Raw genomic sequence first — 18,465 nt, 5'->3', positions numbered from 1 at the left:
GGAGATGGTCAATTTCCCTCATTGAAAAGACACAGACAGTGGGACTAATTATCTTATTGCTAATCCATCAGATCTCATCTGGTTCACTCAATGCTACCATATATTTGTACTGGATGACATGGCACTACCTCCCTCCCTCTCTTCTCCCTCTCTCTCTCACCCTCTCTCCCCTCTCTTCCCCCCCCCCCCCCTCTCTGTGTATCTAGAGGCAGTCCTGTCAAAGATACCTTACCTTCCTAAACTGACATTTATATTCTCAGAAGGGAGGTGCATCATTTTATCCCTGCTTTGTAAAGCTGTCAGTCATATCACAACAAATACTACATTCCAGTTGTGTGACATTTCAAATAATACCATCCATGCAGTAGATGCTCAAAAGTGTTGATTTATGATGCTCCTGAGAGTGATAATGAAGATGGTGATATGATGATGATAATGATGATGATGATGAAGATGATGATGATGAGAAGGATGACAATCATCACTGAGTGAAAAATTTCAATCTTCAAAGAAGAGAGGGACCTGATGTGTGTGTGTGTGTGTGTGTGTGTGTGTGTGTGTGTGTGTGTGTGTGTGTGTGTGTGTGTGTATGGCAGATCTGGAATTTGATTGTTTTTTTGTGGGGGGCGAACAGTAGAGTTTGCACTCAGGGCTGAGTGCTGTCACTTAGCTGTTTTACTCAAGGCCAGTGCTCCACCATTTGAGCCAAACATCCCACTTCTGTTCTTCTGGTGATTAATTGGAGCTAAGAAGTTGATGGACTTTTCTGCTCAGGCTGGCTCTGAACTTCGATCCTCAGATCTCAACCTCCTGACTTTCTAGGATTAGAGAGATAAGCCACCTGTGTCCTGTCATGATTATACGTTAAAGACAATGAACATGATCTCTAAGTTTACGTACTCTAGTATGACATTGTATGGAAGTGTAATTGTACATGTGTCTGGACAAGGGACAGGGTGCCTGCAGTACTTGTAAAACAGCAACCTCACTATTTGTCCTGGGTCATAGTATGCAGAGAGGGCAGCTATTTCATCATTGTTGGGATGCTTATATTCAAGAGATTATAGAAATACGTTATCCACCTTTCAAACTGAGAGTCACTCCTTGGACAGAAGAGAGAGGCAGGTTCTGACTTGAGTTTCCATCTAACATTTGTCTCCAAGGAAATCAGCAGGTTGATTAAAGGGACTTGATGTGTTTTTCATGATGCAGATTTTCTTCTCTCTAAAGCTCAGGGCAGTGAACTGGCATGCATCCACCATCATCATTGCAGTGTTTCCCTTGTGGAAGCATTGTGGAAGCTCCTTCAGTGGACCAGTGATTACTGATACTCTAGGGGGCGCTGTACAGGGCAAGGTCACCATGTCAGCATCAAGAGTCCCCTGGGATCTAGTTATGGGGTTCTATTTGATTTACCCTTTGGACAGTGTTCCTGGGATGGGGAGGAAGCCTTCACATCAGAATGAAGCTGTGAATTAGATTTTTGAGACGTCTTACTTGAAGCAGGTTCGTGCCTGACAGCTCTGAAACATCTGTAGCTAAACATAGTGTAGGGTGACCAGCAGCACTTTGCAACACTTCACAGCTCCTGGGATGATGCATGGTCCCCTTCTCACGCATTCACACATCCTCCATCCTGTATTGCCACCAAGCTCCACTTTCTTAATGAAGCTGTAGACTTTTCAGTGGCTACTGTCCCTGTTGGGTGGGTGTCCCTTACTCTACACAGAATTTCACTTCCTCTCTCTTTGACTGATAATGTACACAGAACAGACAGCAGAGTGGCACTAGTATAAAGTCAAATCTATCTATCTACCCTTTGAGGGAACTTCTTGACCCCACCACCAAGACTGTTCCTGGAATTCTTCTCATTTCAGTACAAGCAGGAGAGGTGTGAGAGCTGTCATTCCTAGGCGGGCACAGATGTGTTATACCCCCTGGGAACTACCTAGTAGAGTTTGGCAGGTAAACCCAGGTGGTAGATATACAACTGGCTGTGACCAGGACTATAGAGGGGCAGAGATGTCCTTGTCAAGGTGGGAGAAGAGAACATCCCATTCAATGGAGAGCAAAGGAATGGGACCAATATGAGTAGCCAATGGCAAGTGGAGTGATATCAATGGAAAGGAAGCCAGGCACCAGTGGCTCATGCCTGTAAGACTATCTACTCAGAAAACTGAGGTCTGAGGATTGAGGTTTGAAGCCAGCCTGGGCAGGAAAGCCCAGACTTTCATCTCCAATTAATCACCTTCCCATACACACCATACATACAATGCCAGAAGTGGAGCTGGGGTTAAACTGTGGCATCAGCCTCAAATGAAAACGCTAAGGGACATTGCCCAGGCCCTGAGTTCAAGCTCCCGGTGTTGGTGAGTACACATGAACATCAATGGAAAGGGAGAAGCAATCACAGAAAAATCAAAGAGGAGGAAATGAAGTGATTCAGATTCAGACCCAATGCCAGGGTACCAACCCCTCTGCCCTCCTGGGGAAATGTGGGTAAAGATTACAGCCCTTCCTAAGGCCATGGCTTCTGTGCCAAGAGGACATTTCTACCTTTATTTCAAGAATGGGCATTTTTGCTCAACTTTCCTCCACATGTTTTTTTGTTTACTGTTTCAGTTTTTTATTAAAAATTATTTTATTATAAAGATGTTGTACAGAGGGGTTACAGTTACATGAATGAGGTAATGAGTATTTCTTGCTTTTGGCCTATGTTTGTTTCTACTCCCTACACCTGCCATAAAATATATCAGGATAATAGGAATGCAAATGGTTAATTTTCCTTTAGATCTAGATCCCTGCAGCTCCATAATTTTTGTTTTTCTGTTGCTGAAACTTTAAGTCTCTGTCCCTGTCTAGTATAAAAGAAAAGTGGTGGGAGATAATAGAGAAATTTCTGTGTTGTTAAAAGGACAGAAGCCAGCTCTATTTCTCCTTTGCTTTTCTCCTTTGCTGCCTCTGCTCTTCCATCCATACAATGGGTAAGATGGATATACCACCCTTTGCTAGAGACTGAAGATGTGTCCTTAGAAATTAAAATTCTGCCGGGTGCCAGTGGCTCATATCTATAAGCTTAGCCATGTAAGGATCACATTTCAAAGCCAACCCAGGCAAGACTCAAGACTCTTACCTCCAAAAGAGCAAAAGCAAATCTTAGTGAAAACTCAAGGCCCTACAGTGGAGCCCTAGTACTAGCACAATTCTTTTCACTGGAAAGGGTTATGAGAACACAGCAGAACTTAGGGCTAAGTGACTTAGTTCTAAACAAAATTTAACCATTGACTCCAAACCTATAGTTGCTTTTGATGTTTAAGTGACCAGTTAGCAGAAGAAAAGGAAAATGCACTGAAGCCAGTCCGTGTAGAATGGGTAACAATTTGCTCATAACGGGCTGGAATTTCCCTAGTGGTCATGTCAGGTTACTTTTTATGTCTTATTCTCTCCTCCGTTTCCCAGTCTCAACTCCTCCTTCCTTCTCCACTTTGTATCTCCAGCAATACCACTGCCATTTTTATGAAAATATTCTGAACACAGACAGCGCCTGCACATTTATTTGTTGTTCATCCACCTTAAAATAGCTCTTTGATAACAGTAATTTCCTTGTTGCCTGGCTGTACAGAGCCACTGACCCTTATGCTGACATGCCACTTGATAACTCCTTCACATGATCATCTTCAGTGACTCACAACAAATGTCCCCATGATGGCTGCAACAATGAAAAGGAAAGGGACAGTCCTGACTTTATTTTTTTCCTACAGAGAAAGAACAACCTGGGCACAAAGAGAGGGCTCAGCGGGGTCACAGAGACTCATACAAAGCTACTGATAGTGTTTGGAATAGAGTGGGAGAACCTGCTAGGAGCAGCTAACATAGGAGCTACTCCTTACACTTAGGAATGTGTTAAAAAAAAAACTACAGCCGGAACACATTTTTATTGTTGGCTGAGAAAAACAACAACAACCCCAACAAAATACGAACTTCACAGATCTTACAATGCTGCTTTGGGCCTTGATTTTGAGTTTAGATTTCCTGGAAAATGTGTTCCTGATCAAGCTTGTATGTTGATGAATGATGATTCTGCATAGCAACATTAAAAATCTAGCTGAGCTTTGACACAATGGAGACACTTGGACACCCAGGTTCATTGATGCACTATTCACTATAGCCAAGTGATACAAATAGCCCAGATGCCCTATAATGGATAGATGTGAGTGATACACACACACACACACACACACACACACACACACACACACACACACAAATCTGAGGAAAAGAATACAGTCACAATATTCAATGAACATATGTGAAGATGGAATCAGGCAACTTAAGAGGATGGGTAAAGATAGTAGAGATGGGAGAGAACAATACTAGTTGTGACATTGATCAAGATGCATTGGACTCATAAACTAACATGTTGAATTTAAACCCCTAATATAATTATTGAGAGTATAAAAATTATCTATGTATCTATCTATGTATCTATCTATCTATCTAATAGATACACTGAGAGCTAGAAATCTAGATGAAGTTTATTGTTAAAGGATATGTTTACATATAATTTTCTCCTACAGTCTGAACTTCAGAAGAGGACTTGACAGGAGTCCATTTTCAACACTGTGGTCTGCAATCAAGACCCTGGAAAACATTTCTGCTTCTGGAGTAGAGTATAGAGAGCAATGGAGAAGAAAGGACTTTACCTTTTGTCATCCTTGAACCACTGAAATTCTGCTGAGGGAACAGCCGAGGCCTCACACTGCAGTGTCCCCTTCTGTCCCACAGGGACACCCGTGCCCTTAGCTTCTGAAATGTAGGGTGGATCTGCAGAGAGAAGATGGTCTGAGGCTGATACATATGGGTCTTAAAATAAAAGTCTTCTCGTTCATGGATTCTGTTTCTTTCTCTCTGCTTCTGTTTACTTGCACTGTCAAATGGCTTTACTAATTGTGCTAGAGAGTAAAAACATTTTCAGTGTTACTCTAAAGAGAAGCTTCTGTTTTCTATACTGAGGTGTAATGACCAACGATTCAGGTTTATTTTCTATGTCAGGTTTTTTGTTTCTCTCTCTCTCTCTCTCTCTCTCTCTCTCCCTCCCTCCCTCTCTGTGGGTATGGGTGTGCCAATACTAGGGCTTGAACTCAGGACTTTACACACGTGCTATTTCTGCTCCAGGTGTCATGGTACTCTAATTCTTTAGCCACACTTTCACTTCTGGATTTTTGCTGGTAAATTGGTAACAGTCTCACAGACTTTTCTGCCTGGGTTGACATCAAACCAGGATCCTCAGATCTCAAAGTCCTGACTATCTAGGATGACATGGTCCATTAGTCCCTGGCTCTGTTTAATTTTTTTAACTTACATAAGTGGATGCCATTCTATCTAGCCTACATCCCATGGTCTGACAGAATCTTTTAATCAGCCTTGTGGAGTTTTTGCACATGAGGTTTATGCCAATATATAACCAAAATCTCAGTTATAGAAATTTTGTTAATTGGAAATGCCTAAAGAATATACAGACCAATCATTCTTTTAAGTATTTTAAACATACAACATACCCTTCCATCAAGCAAAACCAAAATTGGCCTATGTAAGGTCTGCACGAGGACGCTCTTGGCTAAGATTTTACTCAGGATCTGTTACCAAGGTAACTGGCAGACCTGGAAGCAGTCACCTTCCCCTCCTGCTAGGTCACATCCTGGGCCACCTCTGGTCACATGCCTCTCATCTGACCTTAGAAAGGTTCCCAGACACTGAGGTCCTGTATGGATCTAGTGTGGCCACACCTTTCCCCCATCAGGCCACACCTCTTCCTTTCTCTGGCCTAGATAAGTCCTGGCCCAGGGGTGGGTCGCCTCCTTCCTTTTCAGCCATGCTTCTTCACCATGTATGGTGGGGGCAGCAGTTTGATAAATAAACTTCTTTTCCTGTTTGAAGGGCATGGTGTTCTCTTCATTGGCTACCTAATAAAACCTATCTGTTTAATATACCTTATAGCCTACATGGTGTGGTTTCTTGTAAGGTCTTCACCAAAGCACTGTTGGCATTCCAACAGTGTGAATTGGGAGGTATTTAAAAATAGCCACAATAGGCTCACTTTTGTAACCCTAACTACTCAGGAGGCTAAGACCTGAGGATTGAGGTTCAGAGCCAGCTTGGAAAAGAAAGTCTGTGAAACTCATCTCCAATTAACTACCAGAAAACCAGAAGTAGAGCTGTGGCTCAAAGTGGTAGAGTGTTAGACCCTGAGTTCAAGCCCCATGATCAAAAAAAAAAAAAAAAAAAGCCACAATAATCTTACTGTTTGGCTGATTTTAGGCATTCCTACCACAATGTCTTAACTGTGCATCTCAAAAAGCTCCATTTGTGGAGACCCCAAAGATAATTTTCTATTTTAGCACCAGGAGCAGCAATATTTCTTAAAAATTAAATTTGGTTTTATTTTATGGACAACATAAATCTCAAAACAAATGATATTTACTCTCTTTGCTTCAGCAGTCAAGGCCAAATTCCGGATGTGACCTCAACATCCTGGTGGTATATATTTCATGTGCTGATTTTCCTGAGCTCTTGCTCTCTTTCCTTAGTATAATTTTCTTTTTTTTTTCTTTTTTTTGGGGGGGGAGGGTCCAGTCGTGGGGCCTGAACTCTGGACCTGGGCTCTGTCTCTTAGCTCTTCAGCTCAAGGCAAGTGCTCTACCACTGATTTTCTTTGCTTCCTTTTTCTCTATATTATTGTTATAAATCAGAGTCACTCCTTTCATTACATTTTTTTTTTTTTGGTCAGTGGTGGGGCTTGAACTCTGGGCCAGGCAGTGTCCTCAGCTCTTCTGTGAAAGCTAGCACTCTACCACTTCAGCTGCTGCACCACTTCCAGTTTTCTGAGTGGTTTATTGGAGATAAGAATCTCACGGACTTACCTACCCTGGGCTGGCTTTGAACCTCGATCCTCAAATCTCAGCCTCCTGAATAGCTAGGATGACAGCTGTGAGCCACCGGCCTTGGCTCCATTTAAAGTTTATTTGTTGGGGGCAGGGGCAGTTACAGGGTTTGAAGTTAGGGTGTCATGCTTGGTAGGCAGGTACTCTACCACTTGATCCATACCTCCAGCCCTTTAGGTAAATAATTTTATATTCCTTTACCAATTGTGACAGGTATATACATTTTAGTAGATTAAAAATATGGTAGCATTGTTATACCTATTTCCTTGCTTCTTAACGTGCTTCATATTAGGTTCAAATTGGAATAGAACCCAAAATAACGAAGCAATAAGTTTCTAGCTATGTAAAATACATTGCCAGCTCGTATTTTGCCCACATTTTAAAGAAGATAAGCTTCTGGTTGCTGGCCTAACACTTAAGTCCTGTTCTATCCTAAGAATTCCTGAAAAGTGAACAGCAGAAGAAACCTTCAGAATGTGCTTGGGGAGACTCAGTCAACGTGAGAGACAGATGGGAAATTTGAGTAGGATCAGTATTAGAGTTTGCATGGTAAGGAGAAGAAAATGAGGAACCATGGCTGAGGCTACCAAACATTTGGGCTTCTATATCTCTTAGTAAAACTGAAAATTTGAAGTAACCCTGCAGTACCAGTAAGTTACCTATCTGTATGTATATAAAAATTACCTATATGCACCATGTGTATCAAATTTCAAAAGGATGAGATGCGATGAACATACCATATATAAACATTCTAGTCCTTCCTTCATACACTCTAGCACATGGTTTTGTCCCACTATAGAGATATCTGGTCTGGAATTATAAGTCTCTCAATGCATTGTATGAGTAAATTATGGAAAAACTTTGGATTTGATGATGTATTTACATAAGTGATATATTGAAGACCATTTATTGATATCCCACCCTTTGATTATATTAAGTAAATTTTTGATATTGCACTAGTTACATCTGGTATTAAATTGTGTTCAACTACTTGTTTATTTGTTTGTTTGGTTGAGGCTAGCATATTGTTATGTAATCTAAGCTGACCATGAACTTGGATTCCTTCTGCCTCATCCTTCCAAGTGTTGGCATGCACCAACATACACCGCTTTCAAATACTTTAAAAAATGTGATGCTGCGACACCTTAAAGTATCAAAAACTTGACTTTAGACTTGCTGCTCCTAGATTAGAAGAGTACAGGCTAAACACCTGTGATTCACGTGTGTAATCTTAGCTACTCAGGAGGCTGAGATCAGAGGCTCACAGTTCAAAGCCAGGAAAATCTGTGAGAGTCTTATCTCCAAGTAACACCAGAAAACTGGAAGTGGAGTTGGAGTTCAAAGTTGTAGAGTCATCACCTTGGGCAGAAAAAGCTCAGGGACAGCACCCAGGCCCTAAATTCAAGTCCCAAGACTGACAGGGAACAAAAAATAACAACAAAAAAAAAGAAAAGCAGAGTACAAAAGAATGATGTTACATTATGTTACATTATGTTTTGTCAGCACTTCCTCGGCTGACCAGCTTGCTCCTCAGGGGCATGCAGGGTGGGGGCTGGAGAGACCACTTACAGTTCACGGTGACCTTTACTCTCCGAACCACTGGGGCAGCCACATCGTTGGAGGCACTGCACTCATAGTCCCCTGACTGCTCCCGGGTGATGCCCTGAATTTCCAAGTATTCATCTTCACTCACAAAGCCAACAGCTGTAAGAGAATATCAAAGGCATAAATTCAGAAAGCAAAGTATACAATGTACATCTCTGAAGAGAACTGTGCCCCTTGTAAATTCATTCTCAGGAACTTTACGGATTCTCCATCCCCATTTCTCTTGCCCATTCCCCCTTCTCCTTGGGGTCACCATGGACCTGCTGCACTGTGTGTGCTCCTAACTGAACTAAGAAAAATGCTCAGAAGATGAACTGGTTTTCTATAAGTGGTTAATAGTTTTGGCATTTGCATTTGATCTTACCAAAGCAGTACAGGTCTGGGATCTCAGGTAAGTCCCTTAAATCTGGTTTCAAAGATCTATTTACACTGGCTTGTAAATATATATATATATATATATTCATACTGGCTGCATTCCTGAGCAGGAATCAGTTGGAAATGCCACACCAGAAGTGACCACACACACACACACACACACACACACACACACACACACACACACATACACACACACACACTCACCCTCAATATCATTAGAAACACTAAACAAATGTAGCTTTGCTTTAAGATTAGACAGAAAATTGGATAGGCAGAAACCAATTTTCTAAACTGTGATCTGCTAATGCTCTTGGCTACAAGATCCTAAAGACAAACCAACAGTGGAATAACACAGTTGAAGCATCATCATCAGCATCGGAAGTCAGAGATGGGCTACAAATCTTATACCATTATTTAACAATCACAAGACTCAATTTATTGGGCATGGACAATCAATCATAAGATCCTTCTATAGACTGAATTCTATGCCTGAGGTATAGCCATGGGACACAAGTCATGGAAAAATTGAGATATTCAAGCCTGGAAGGCAGGTTTCAAATTTCTCTCCCATAGCTACTGGATCCTAACTTCCTTGCAAACATAATATAACAAAGCATTATAATATAACATGAGGATGAAAATAATGGCTTACATTCTGGGCTTATCCTCTCTTACTTGCTAAATAAGGACAATTAGGATAAGATCTTAACCTTGGATGCAGTTAAGGAAAAAATGGTACCATTAATTGTTCTGGGATAACAAGTTTAATCTGAGACTGTCTCTAGCAACTGAGAATATTTCCCAGGCATAATGTAATTAATAGTCCCAATACCTTACATGACTATTGAGAGTGGCAAACAAAAATACTTACAATACATCACACCTATTGCCACCTGTTCATGTAGTTCTTCATCCTATAATTTTCCTGGAAGGTGGAGGTCAGGGTGGACTGAAACTACATTCACATGGACAGTCCCAGACAGAGAATCAAAGGCTAATTCCATTCAAGTCACCAAACACCACCAAAATGCCATGTTCCTTCTGACCAAGAGTATAAAAATGATGACTATAAGAAACTAATATAACAGAAAGAATGAAATATGTGCTACATAAGTGATTGTCTATTAGTTCCATGACCTTGTTAATATCACTTTTGTAAAATAATATAGTAATAGCAATAGCAAGAATAACAATAATAAAACCCTGTTTTATAGAGAATGGTCACTACCTGTCATTCTGTTACTACCTTTTTTTTCTGTATAATTCTTTTTTTTGTGTGAGAATACCATACAGAGGAGTTACAATTACATGGGCAAGGTAATGAGTACATTTCTTATAAAGCATTGTTGCCTCCTTGTTGTTTCCCTTTCCCATTACTACCTTTTTATGGTAGGTATTATCCAGCAATTAGCCAACCAGAGCATTTCTTCACTATCTCTACAACATATAGAATCTATATCATATAAGTGTAGAAAATCTCCTTCCTCTATTGGCTCCAGAGGATAGAAAAACAGTTATCTATTACAACGAGCAAGTAAGAGATTAAATGCACAAGGAGAAGGTATACTCTAATAAGTAGAAAACAGGACCAAAGTATCTATAATTTGGGGAAGAGCATCAACAGGAACCCACAAGATATACAGCTCCAACTTGTAAAAAATTTCTATCTCAGTAGACTTCATTAATATGGATATGGTTTCTTATGCACTACCTGAGCAAAATATCATTCTAGGTTGAAGAAAGGGTAGAAGAAGTTGGCAGAGGTTTACATGAGAATTTGTGATTCCTTTTATATTGCTGTTGTTTATTTGCTGCAAATCCAAACCTACATTTGTCAGATCTTGCCACGCTAGAATGGTATAATTACTGTGCAAAGAATCTCAGAGACCAGTGTCACACTTAATATTCCCATTAATTTTAAATGGTAGTCCTTGGTACATATGTGAGGCAATTGGTGTCATATTTTAATTAGGCTTGCCCTACACCATCTGAAATTAATAATAGCTTGAATTACTAGTGTAATTTATAAATTAACAGTGCTGCAGCATTAGGAAATAAATTAGTTCTGGACAGCTGTTTCTGGATGGAGCTTCAGTGTCATAGCTGTGATTGGTAAGACCTTAGGACTCCATAGACTGTGTGGTATATCACCAAAGTAGTGAAACTAAAAGACATGGGGTTCTATTGGCCTGTTGTTCTTCTCCAATAGAAGTCCATGTATTTTGTCATTCTACCTTCCAAGTATGCACTTCTGTGACCACACAGAAAATTTTAGAGAACCATCAGTGATGAGCTTGCTATGGAGACATTCAAAAGGAGGCACAACTTGGGAGCTATAGTCACAGGTTAAAATTCAAGCACATATCAGTGAGAGTCATACACCAAACGAAGGACTCAACTAAGTTTCTTTCAGGGACACCAGTGTAAGAATGTGCATGGAATTTTATCTAATTCTTGCAAAGAGATCATCAAGGAAGGATGTGCAATGACTTAAGAGTTGGGGGAGGCATATGGCTCCATGTTGAACCAGATTTTTCACTACAAGAAGATGATGATTTACACTTGTCACCCTACTACCATATACCCTACTACCATACACCGTAGAGCAAATACATAATTAGAAATAAACAACAATGGCTTCATTGCTCATCCCATTCTGGTTAAATTAGTTATTGAATGGGAAGAGTAATATGTATAAATTAAAGTGCTTTGTGATTTTAGATGTAAATGTTACTTCTGCCTATCTCTTGGCACACAGCTTTCTTCTACTAAAAGCATGAATAAAGCAGAGATAAATATAATCAGCCTACAAAATATAATCAGTATACACACAGAAAGGTAAACTTTGAACCTTCAGAAATAACTTCCTCTCAGTGCCACCTAAAACAAACATGTTTGCAAACATCATTCATCATTCATTTGAAATCTGAAGGACCTTTGTGTGTATGCGTGGTGAACACTGGTACTAAGGCTTGAACTCAGGTCCTGGACACCATCCCTCAGCTTTTTCACTCAAGGCTGGCTCTGTAAAACTTGAGCCACAGCTCCATTTCTGGCTTTTTGGTGATTACCTGGGGATAAGAGTCACAGACTTTCCTTCTCTGGTTGGCTTTGAACTGCAATCCACACATCTCAGCCTCCTTAATTACAAGAAATACAGGCATGAGTCACCAGGGCCCAGCTTAAAAAATGATGTTTTAGAGTTAACAAGGACAGGTTTCATTTCACAGTATTTGTGCTCTTGCTATGAACCGATCGACAGCTTATCATCAGTATGAAGAATTTACAAAGAATATTGGAAAGGGAAAAACAGCTGAACTGATTATACTTTTGAAATTGCTCCAGGATTCTTATTAAGAGACACCAGTGGAGAAGAGGTAAACCACTTCATAAAACCCAATGAAAAGAAACTCTTCACAGTCAATGGCTTCTCATTTATAAGTCCACTTTTTTCTTCTTAAAAGGAAACACATCCTTGGGTGAAAATGACACTCATCTTCCTAAAATATCACCTTCACTTTCTTCATGTCACACCTCTTCAGACACCACAAGCAGCTCTTCTTCTTTTTTTTCAATAATGGCAAGCACAGACTCCATTCCCTTATCATCAAAGGCTCCCCAAGCTTCACCCCAAGTTCATTAGCATTCGTGCTGTGAAGAAGGCATCAGATCACTACTGTAAAGAGTCAAAGTTGGAGACCGGACAAGCTTGTTTCATGGATGTTGAGTTATCCTACCTCCTCACATCATGCATTCCTTTACCTGTAGAACTCAGAGTAATATTATGAGATTGTGGTTGTGTTGTCACTGACAAGAGATGGACAGTGATAGGCAGGTGGTAGGTTTTCTGTAGGTATTAATCAATGCAAGCGTGGTGATGGTAGCCACAGATATTCTGACGTCGCTCTTAATCAAGCTTTGCTGTTTTCAAATTGTTCATCATGATGATTCCATCTCACAAGTTATTATTACCACCTACCAAGCGACGTTCTTCTTAACCAAGTAATTAGCAACTACTTTTTCATTTGTTTTTTCTATTTTTGAGGGGGAGTGATTACTGGGGCTTGAACTTGGGGCCTTGCATGCTGTCCCTAAAGTTCTTTGCTCAAGGAAGCTTCTCTTCCACTTGAGCCACAGTTCCACTTCTAGCTTTTTGGTGGTTAATGGGAGATAAGAGTCTGATGGACTTTCTTGCCTGAGCTGGCTTTGAACCTTGGTTCTCTGATCTGACTCCAGAGTATTTGAGATTACAATCAGAGGCACCTGTCTACATATTATCTTTAAAAATCACAAAAGTACTAAACTGAAGAGCATAATTATTAGGAAACAATTAGGGTTCTAATACTGAGTTCACAGTATGTAAACATACTGCATTATTGCTTGCTTAAGGTCTTGATTACTGGAGGAATGACACAAATGTGTCATCTACTCAGAATCTCTAGTGATAAGGAATTTTTCTAATCTTACCAGGAAATTATCATGTGTAGTCAAGTTTAGAGTCTAGTGATTTAGCTCACTATCTTATGTTACATGTGAGAAATAAAGTTTAGGAGAGTCAGACCACGATCAAGGTCTCTTAAAAGACTGAGTCCACACAGGTTAAATGCACTTTTGCAAAGTGAAGTACTCTGTGTTACTCACTGTTTCTCATATAGCTCCATTTTTTTTTTTTTTTGTCAGTCACGGGGCTTGAACTCTGGGCCTGAACGTTGTCCCTCAGCTCTTCAGCTCAAGGCTAGCGCTCTACCACTTGAGCCACTGTGCCACTTCCAGTTTTCTGAGTGGTTTATTGGAGATTAGAGTCTCATGGACTTTCCTGCCTGGGCTGGCTGTGAACCGCGATCCTCAGATCTCAGCCTCCTGAGTAGCTAGGATTAAAGACATGAGCCACCGGCACCTGGCTACAGCTCCATTTTTAAGGTCATGTCACTTCTGATAATTATCCTGAGCATAATATTCATAATTCCTGGCTTTAAAAAGTCATTCCTGCCAGGCAGGTGGCTACTCAGGAGGCTGAGATGTGAAAGTTATGGCTCAAAATAAGCCCTAGACAGGAAAGTCCATAAAACTCTTACCTCCAATAAACTTTCAAAAATGTCTGAAGTGGAGCTGTGGATTATGTGGTAGAGCACATTAGCTTTGGGCAAAAATGTTCAGGGATAGCACCCAGGCCCTGAGTTCAAGCCCAGGCCTAGCAAATATATGTAATATATCATTGTATTAGTTTCTTAGTAGGAAATGTTTTTATTTTCTTGTGTTAAGAATTGAACCCAGGATCTTGTGCATGCTAGGCAGGTGTTCTGTCATTGATCTATATCCCCAGCAAGATTTTTTTTTTTAATTTGTGTTAAAAAAAAAAAAAAAAAAAAAAAAAAGATTTACTGAGCTGGGTGCTGGTGGCTCACGCCTGTAATCCTAGCTACTCAGGAGATTGAAATTGAAGGATCGCGGTTCAAAGCCAGCCTGGGCAGGAAAAGTCCGTGAGACTCTTATCTGCAATAAACCACAGAAAACCGGAAGTGGTTCTATGGCTCAAGTGGTAGAGCGCTTGCCTTGAGCTGAAGAGCTGTGAGACAGCGCCCAAACCCAGAGTTCAATCCCCACGACCGACAAAAAAAAAAAAAGATTTACTGAATGTTTAGTATAGTTTATATTTAGTCTTGGGGCCAATTATGTCCTCAGGGGAATGAATCTTTAATTTAAAAATATAGATCAATGAGAGATCAGTATATGATTTATCTAACGGAAATTTGTTTTACGGTCAACCTGTCAGGAGCACAAGGCTATTTCATTAAGTGGAATGTGACAAGCAAAACAGTAAAATGAGCTGTACATGTGATCACACCTGCCCCCAAACCCTGCAGGAGTTGCTTATTGCTCAGTGTTCAGGTCAGCAGTTTATGAGCAAAGGATGAAGTAAACCCAAGTTTCTGAGTGCATAGATTGGGCATCGAAAATTTTTATCACTGAAAATAATAATAGCACCAATGATCATTTTTATCATACCCAAGAATAAACATGTCAGTAGAACAGCTGTAGCTATTAGAGAGGATGCAGATGTCTCTTTGCTTAATATTTTTATGGCACATATACTAGCTGAGATACAAATCGATGGACCTCACAAATTGAAAAATAAAATATGGAATCTAAGATCCCAGAATCTGAAAGTTGGTAGAATTGTGTGTGTGTGTGTGTGTGTGTGTGTGTGTGTGTGTGTGTGTGTGTGTGTGTTGGTCCTGGGACTTGAACTCAGGGCCTGGGTTACTCTCTGTGACCTTTTTTTATTGCTCAGGCCTAGAACTCTACTACTTGAACCATAGTTCCATTTCTGGCTTCTTTTCAGTAATTAATTGGAGACTAGATTCTCATGGATTTTCTTGGACTCTCCTGCCCAGGTAGGCTCTGATCCTTGATCCTCAGATCTCAGCCTCCTGAGTAGTTAGCTGGTGTGAGCCACTGGCACCCAGTAGCTTTTTTTTTTAAAAAAAAATTATTATAAAGGTGATGTTCAGAGGGGTTATAGTTAAATGAATGAGGTAATGAGTACATTTCTTTCTGAACAGTGTCACCTCTTCCCTCATTTTCTCCCAGTTTTTTTCCCTCCCATCCCTTTCCCCAACAAGTTGTATAGTTCATTTTCAACATAGTGTCCAGTGAATATCATTGCTGCATTAATTTACCCTTTGTCCCACTGTTTCTTTGCTCCCCCTTACTCTTCCCAAAAGAGATAAACTTAGATACAAGAGAAAATGCACCTGTGGCTCATGCCTGTAATCCTAGCTACTCAGGAGGCTGAGATCTGAGGATTGTGGTTCAAAGCCGCCTGGGCAAGAAAATCTGTGAGACTCCTATTTGCAATAAACGATAGAAAACTGGAAGTGGTGCTGTGGCTCAAGTGGTAAAGTGTTCATCTTGAGCTGAAGAGCTGAGGGACAGTGCCCAGGCCCAGAGTTCAAGTCCCCCCACCAAATAAAACAGTAACAAGGAGGGCAGTCAAATAAAAAGAAACGGCTTCATTTTTATTATTTAACTCAGCTATTGTGTTAAGAAATACCAGCCCATGACTAGACCAGCATTGAAGCCACTGAGTAAGCTCAGTCTCTGTGTCTGTCTCTGACTTTCTTTCGTTTGTAGCAGGGTAGCATAGAATTCTCCAGATCAGATCACACTGGTTGCTGTCTGAGCCTTGATGGGAACTGATGAGTATGTGTTGTTCAGTGTTTAGAATGGAGCAAGGTAGATGCTGGGATATGAGAGGCAGAACAACAAGTAGAGGCATAATGATTGAACACCAATCATCAGAAGTCTGAGGGACTGCTTTATGGTGTAATGAAGAAAGAAATGAGCATAAGAAACTAGAGACATTTGTACAACAGGCTTTAGGAATGGAGAATATTGTGGGGATGCAGAATTCACGTCTCTCGGTGCAGATAAGAAGCCAGACTGAAGAGGGTTACTGCAGTGCTATAATATGAGATCAGTCCAGACCATACCTGGGCTGGACAAGGTTGGGTTATGTGGGCTGCATCACCCATAGAAAAACAGCTGCTACAACAGACTAAAACTATAAATGTCTCTGGTCCAAAGGCTAAGTAGGTCTCAGAGAGAAAGGACTCATATTTTCCCTCCTATATGGAAGTAAGATCTAAATGACAAACATATACATAGCATCTATAGAGTCATATACATATAAACAAAACCAAATCATTTAAAGGATGTCATTTTCAGGAGAGGTTTGCAACGGTGTGACTCCTTCAATCAATGAATTCAATCTTTAGCAGAAGGAATATCAGGAGGCTGAAACGTGTTGTAAGAGGGGGCACCATTCAAGGGCAGGAGTAGGGAATCAGAAAAATGCAGAGGGAAAGGTATTACTCTTTGAATAACTTATAGTTTAATAAAATAACACTGGGAATCTGGAACAGGTATTGTCAGGCAAGAGGAGGGGCAACCAGAGGGTGACAGATGAATGAAGAGAAGGGTGGGCAAATGGAGTCATAATACTCAATGCACATGAAAATGGTAACTTAGGGGGATGGGTGGGATTAAGAAAGATGGTGGAGAACAATGGAAGGGGTGACAACAATTAAGATGCATTGTCCTCATAAACTGATATGTTGAATTTGTACAGATATCTTTGTACAGATATTTAGAGATAACTCAAGAATAGAAATATAATTAGCAATGTTAACATGTGTTTCTGCAATGTCCTATTAATTCTGAATTAGCTACATGTAGCAGCGTTGGAGGTCTGACATGAGGCTAGAACAAAATGACTAAGATGAAAGAGACTCCAAGTCCACTCTCTTGGCTATATGTGATGCTGTCATGAGTTTCAACCTCATCTCTTTTCCCCATGCAGTGAGCTAGCTGACAGCTCACTTCTCTGTGTGCCTGATTCTGCATGAATTGACAACATCACACCATCTCACACGATTGCCGTGAGCATCAAATGAGCAAATACATGTACAGTCCTTAGAACATAGGACCCCCCCCCCTCAAGAAATGGCAGATATCATGACCATCAGTTTTACTAGTCTGATCTAAGTGTAAGTACTTTTCACTATTCATAAGCTTTGGAGCAAGGAAATCTCAACTCAAGACTGAAAAGATAATGAGATCTCTGCTTTGCTAGTAGCAAAGAATGTAATAATAATAAACTTTACAAAGGATTCATCATATATCCTTTAATTAGAAATTTCTACTGCTTTCCCTTAAAATGGTATTTGATTTACAAGAAATACAATTTCTCAGGATCATTTCTTCTTAAAAAAGCAAATATAATTGTGTAACCCAAGTAAGAACTGCTTAGGACTTAAGAAATGCTTCTAACTTCACAATTAAGGATAAAAGGTCACAAACATGTGCTAAACATGCATACTCATACATGCACACATATTCATGCATGTGTGTTTGTGCATGTGTGCACACATACACACATGTGTCCTTACTTTTACTTTAGATAAAAATAGCTGCTGGACTGGTAGAAAAGGAGAATATCCTGTCCTGATTTTAAAAAAGTTTTCCATATACAATGTTCTGGAAAATCTACTTTCACCTATTGTAAACTGAGGTATCAGCTGAAGAGATGATTACTTTTGCCATCAATCAAAGGGGCTGTCTTTGAGAAATGAGGCAGGCTGAATTGTAGCAAGTAGCTGGCTTCCACTCTGCAAGTGGAGTCTTCCTTAAACAGGTTAGTGTTGGTTCTCTGTGAGCCAGGATGTAATATAATAGAATGTGCATGTAGCAATGTCTGTGAGTCATTTTCCACATGCTACTCTCAGATTCCTATTTCCTTTGGATTTCTTATACCTCATTTCTTACACAATACCCTTTTCTGTTGGCTGCATCTTTTCCCAGCACTGAATCATGAGGATTAATTTCAAGACCACCCTGGATTTACATAGTGAGACCCTGCCTCCAAAGAATAAAAGAATTGGAGATGGATGAATTTCTCCATCCTGTCAAAACTTGGTTTTTACCTCATCATGCACACAGGATCACATTTTCAAAATGGGTTCAGAGTTCACTAGAAACC

The 18,465-nt window shown here is 40.3% G+C and overlaps 1 protein-coding gene across 3 annotated transcripts in view; it reads right to left on the bottom strand.

The window, feature by feature from the left end:
- Positions 1–18,465, bottom strand: part of Ntm (neurotrimin) — a 1,039,122-nt gene that overhangs the window by 12,586 nt on the left and 1,008,071 nt on the right. For all 3 annotated transcript variants that reach the window (XM_042696207.1, XM_042696209.1, XM_042696208.1), the window contains 2 exons: positions 8,511–8,645; positions 4,704–4,824 (listed from right to left, as the gene is read on the bottom strand). In XM_042696207.1, coding sequence (XP_042552141.1) covers positions 4,704–4,824; positions 8,511–8,645 — 256 coding nt within the window. The remainder of the gene's footprint in view (positions 1–4,703; positions 4,825–8,510; positions 8,646–18,465) is intronic.

Source organism: Dipodomys spectabilis, unplaced genomic scaffold (genome assembly GCF_019054845.1).
Source record: "Dipodomys spectabilis isolate Male_0828 unplaced genomic scaffold, ASM1905484v1 ptg000201l, whole genome shotgun sequence".
In the NCBI taxonomy this organism is placed as follows: Eukaryota; Metazoa; Chordata; class Mammalia; order Rodentia; family Heteromyidae; genus Dipodomys; species Dipodomys spectabilis.
The sequence above is the reverse complement of the archived record's forward strand: the minus strand, read 5'-3'. Positions and strand labels throughout refer to the sequence as shown.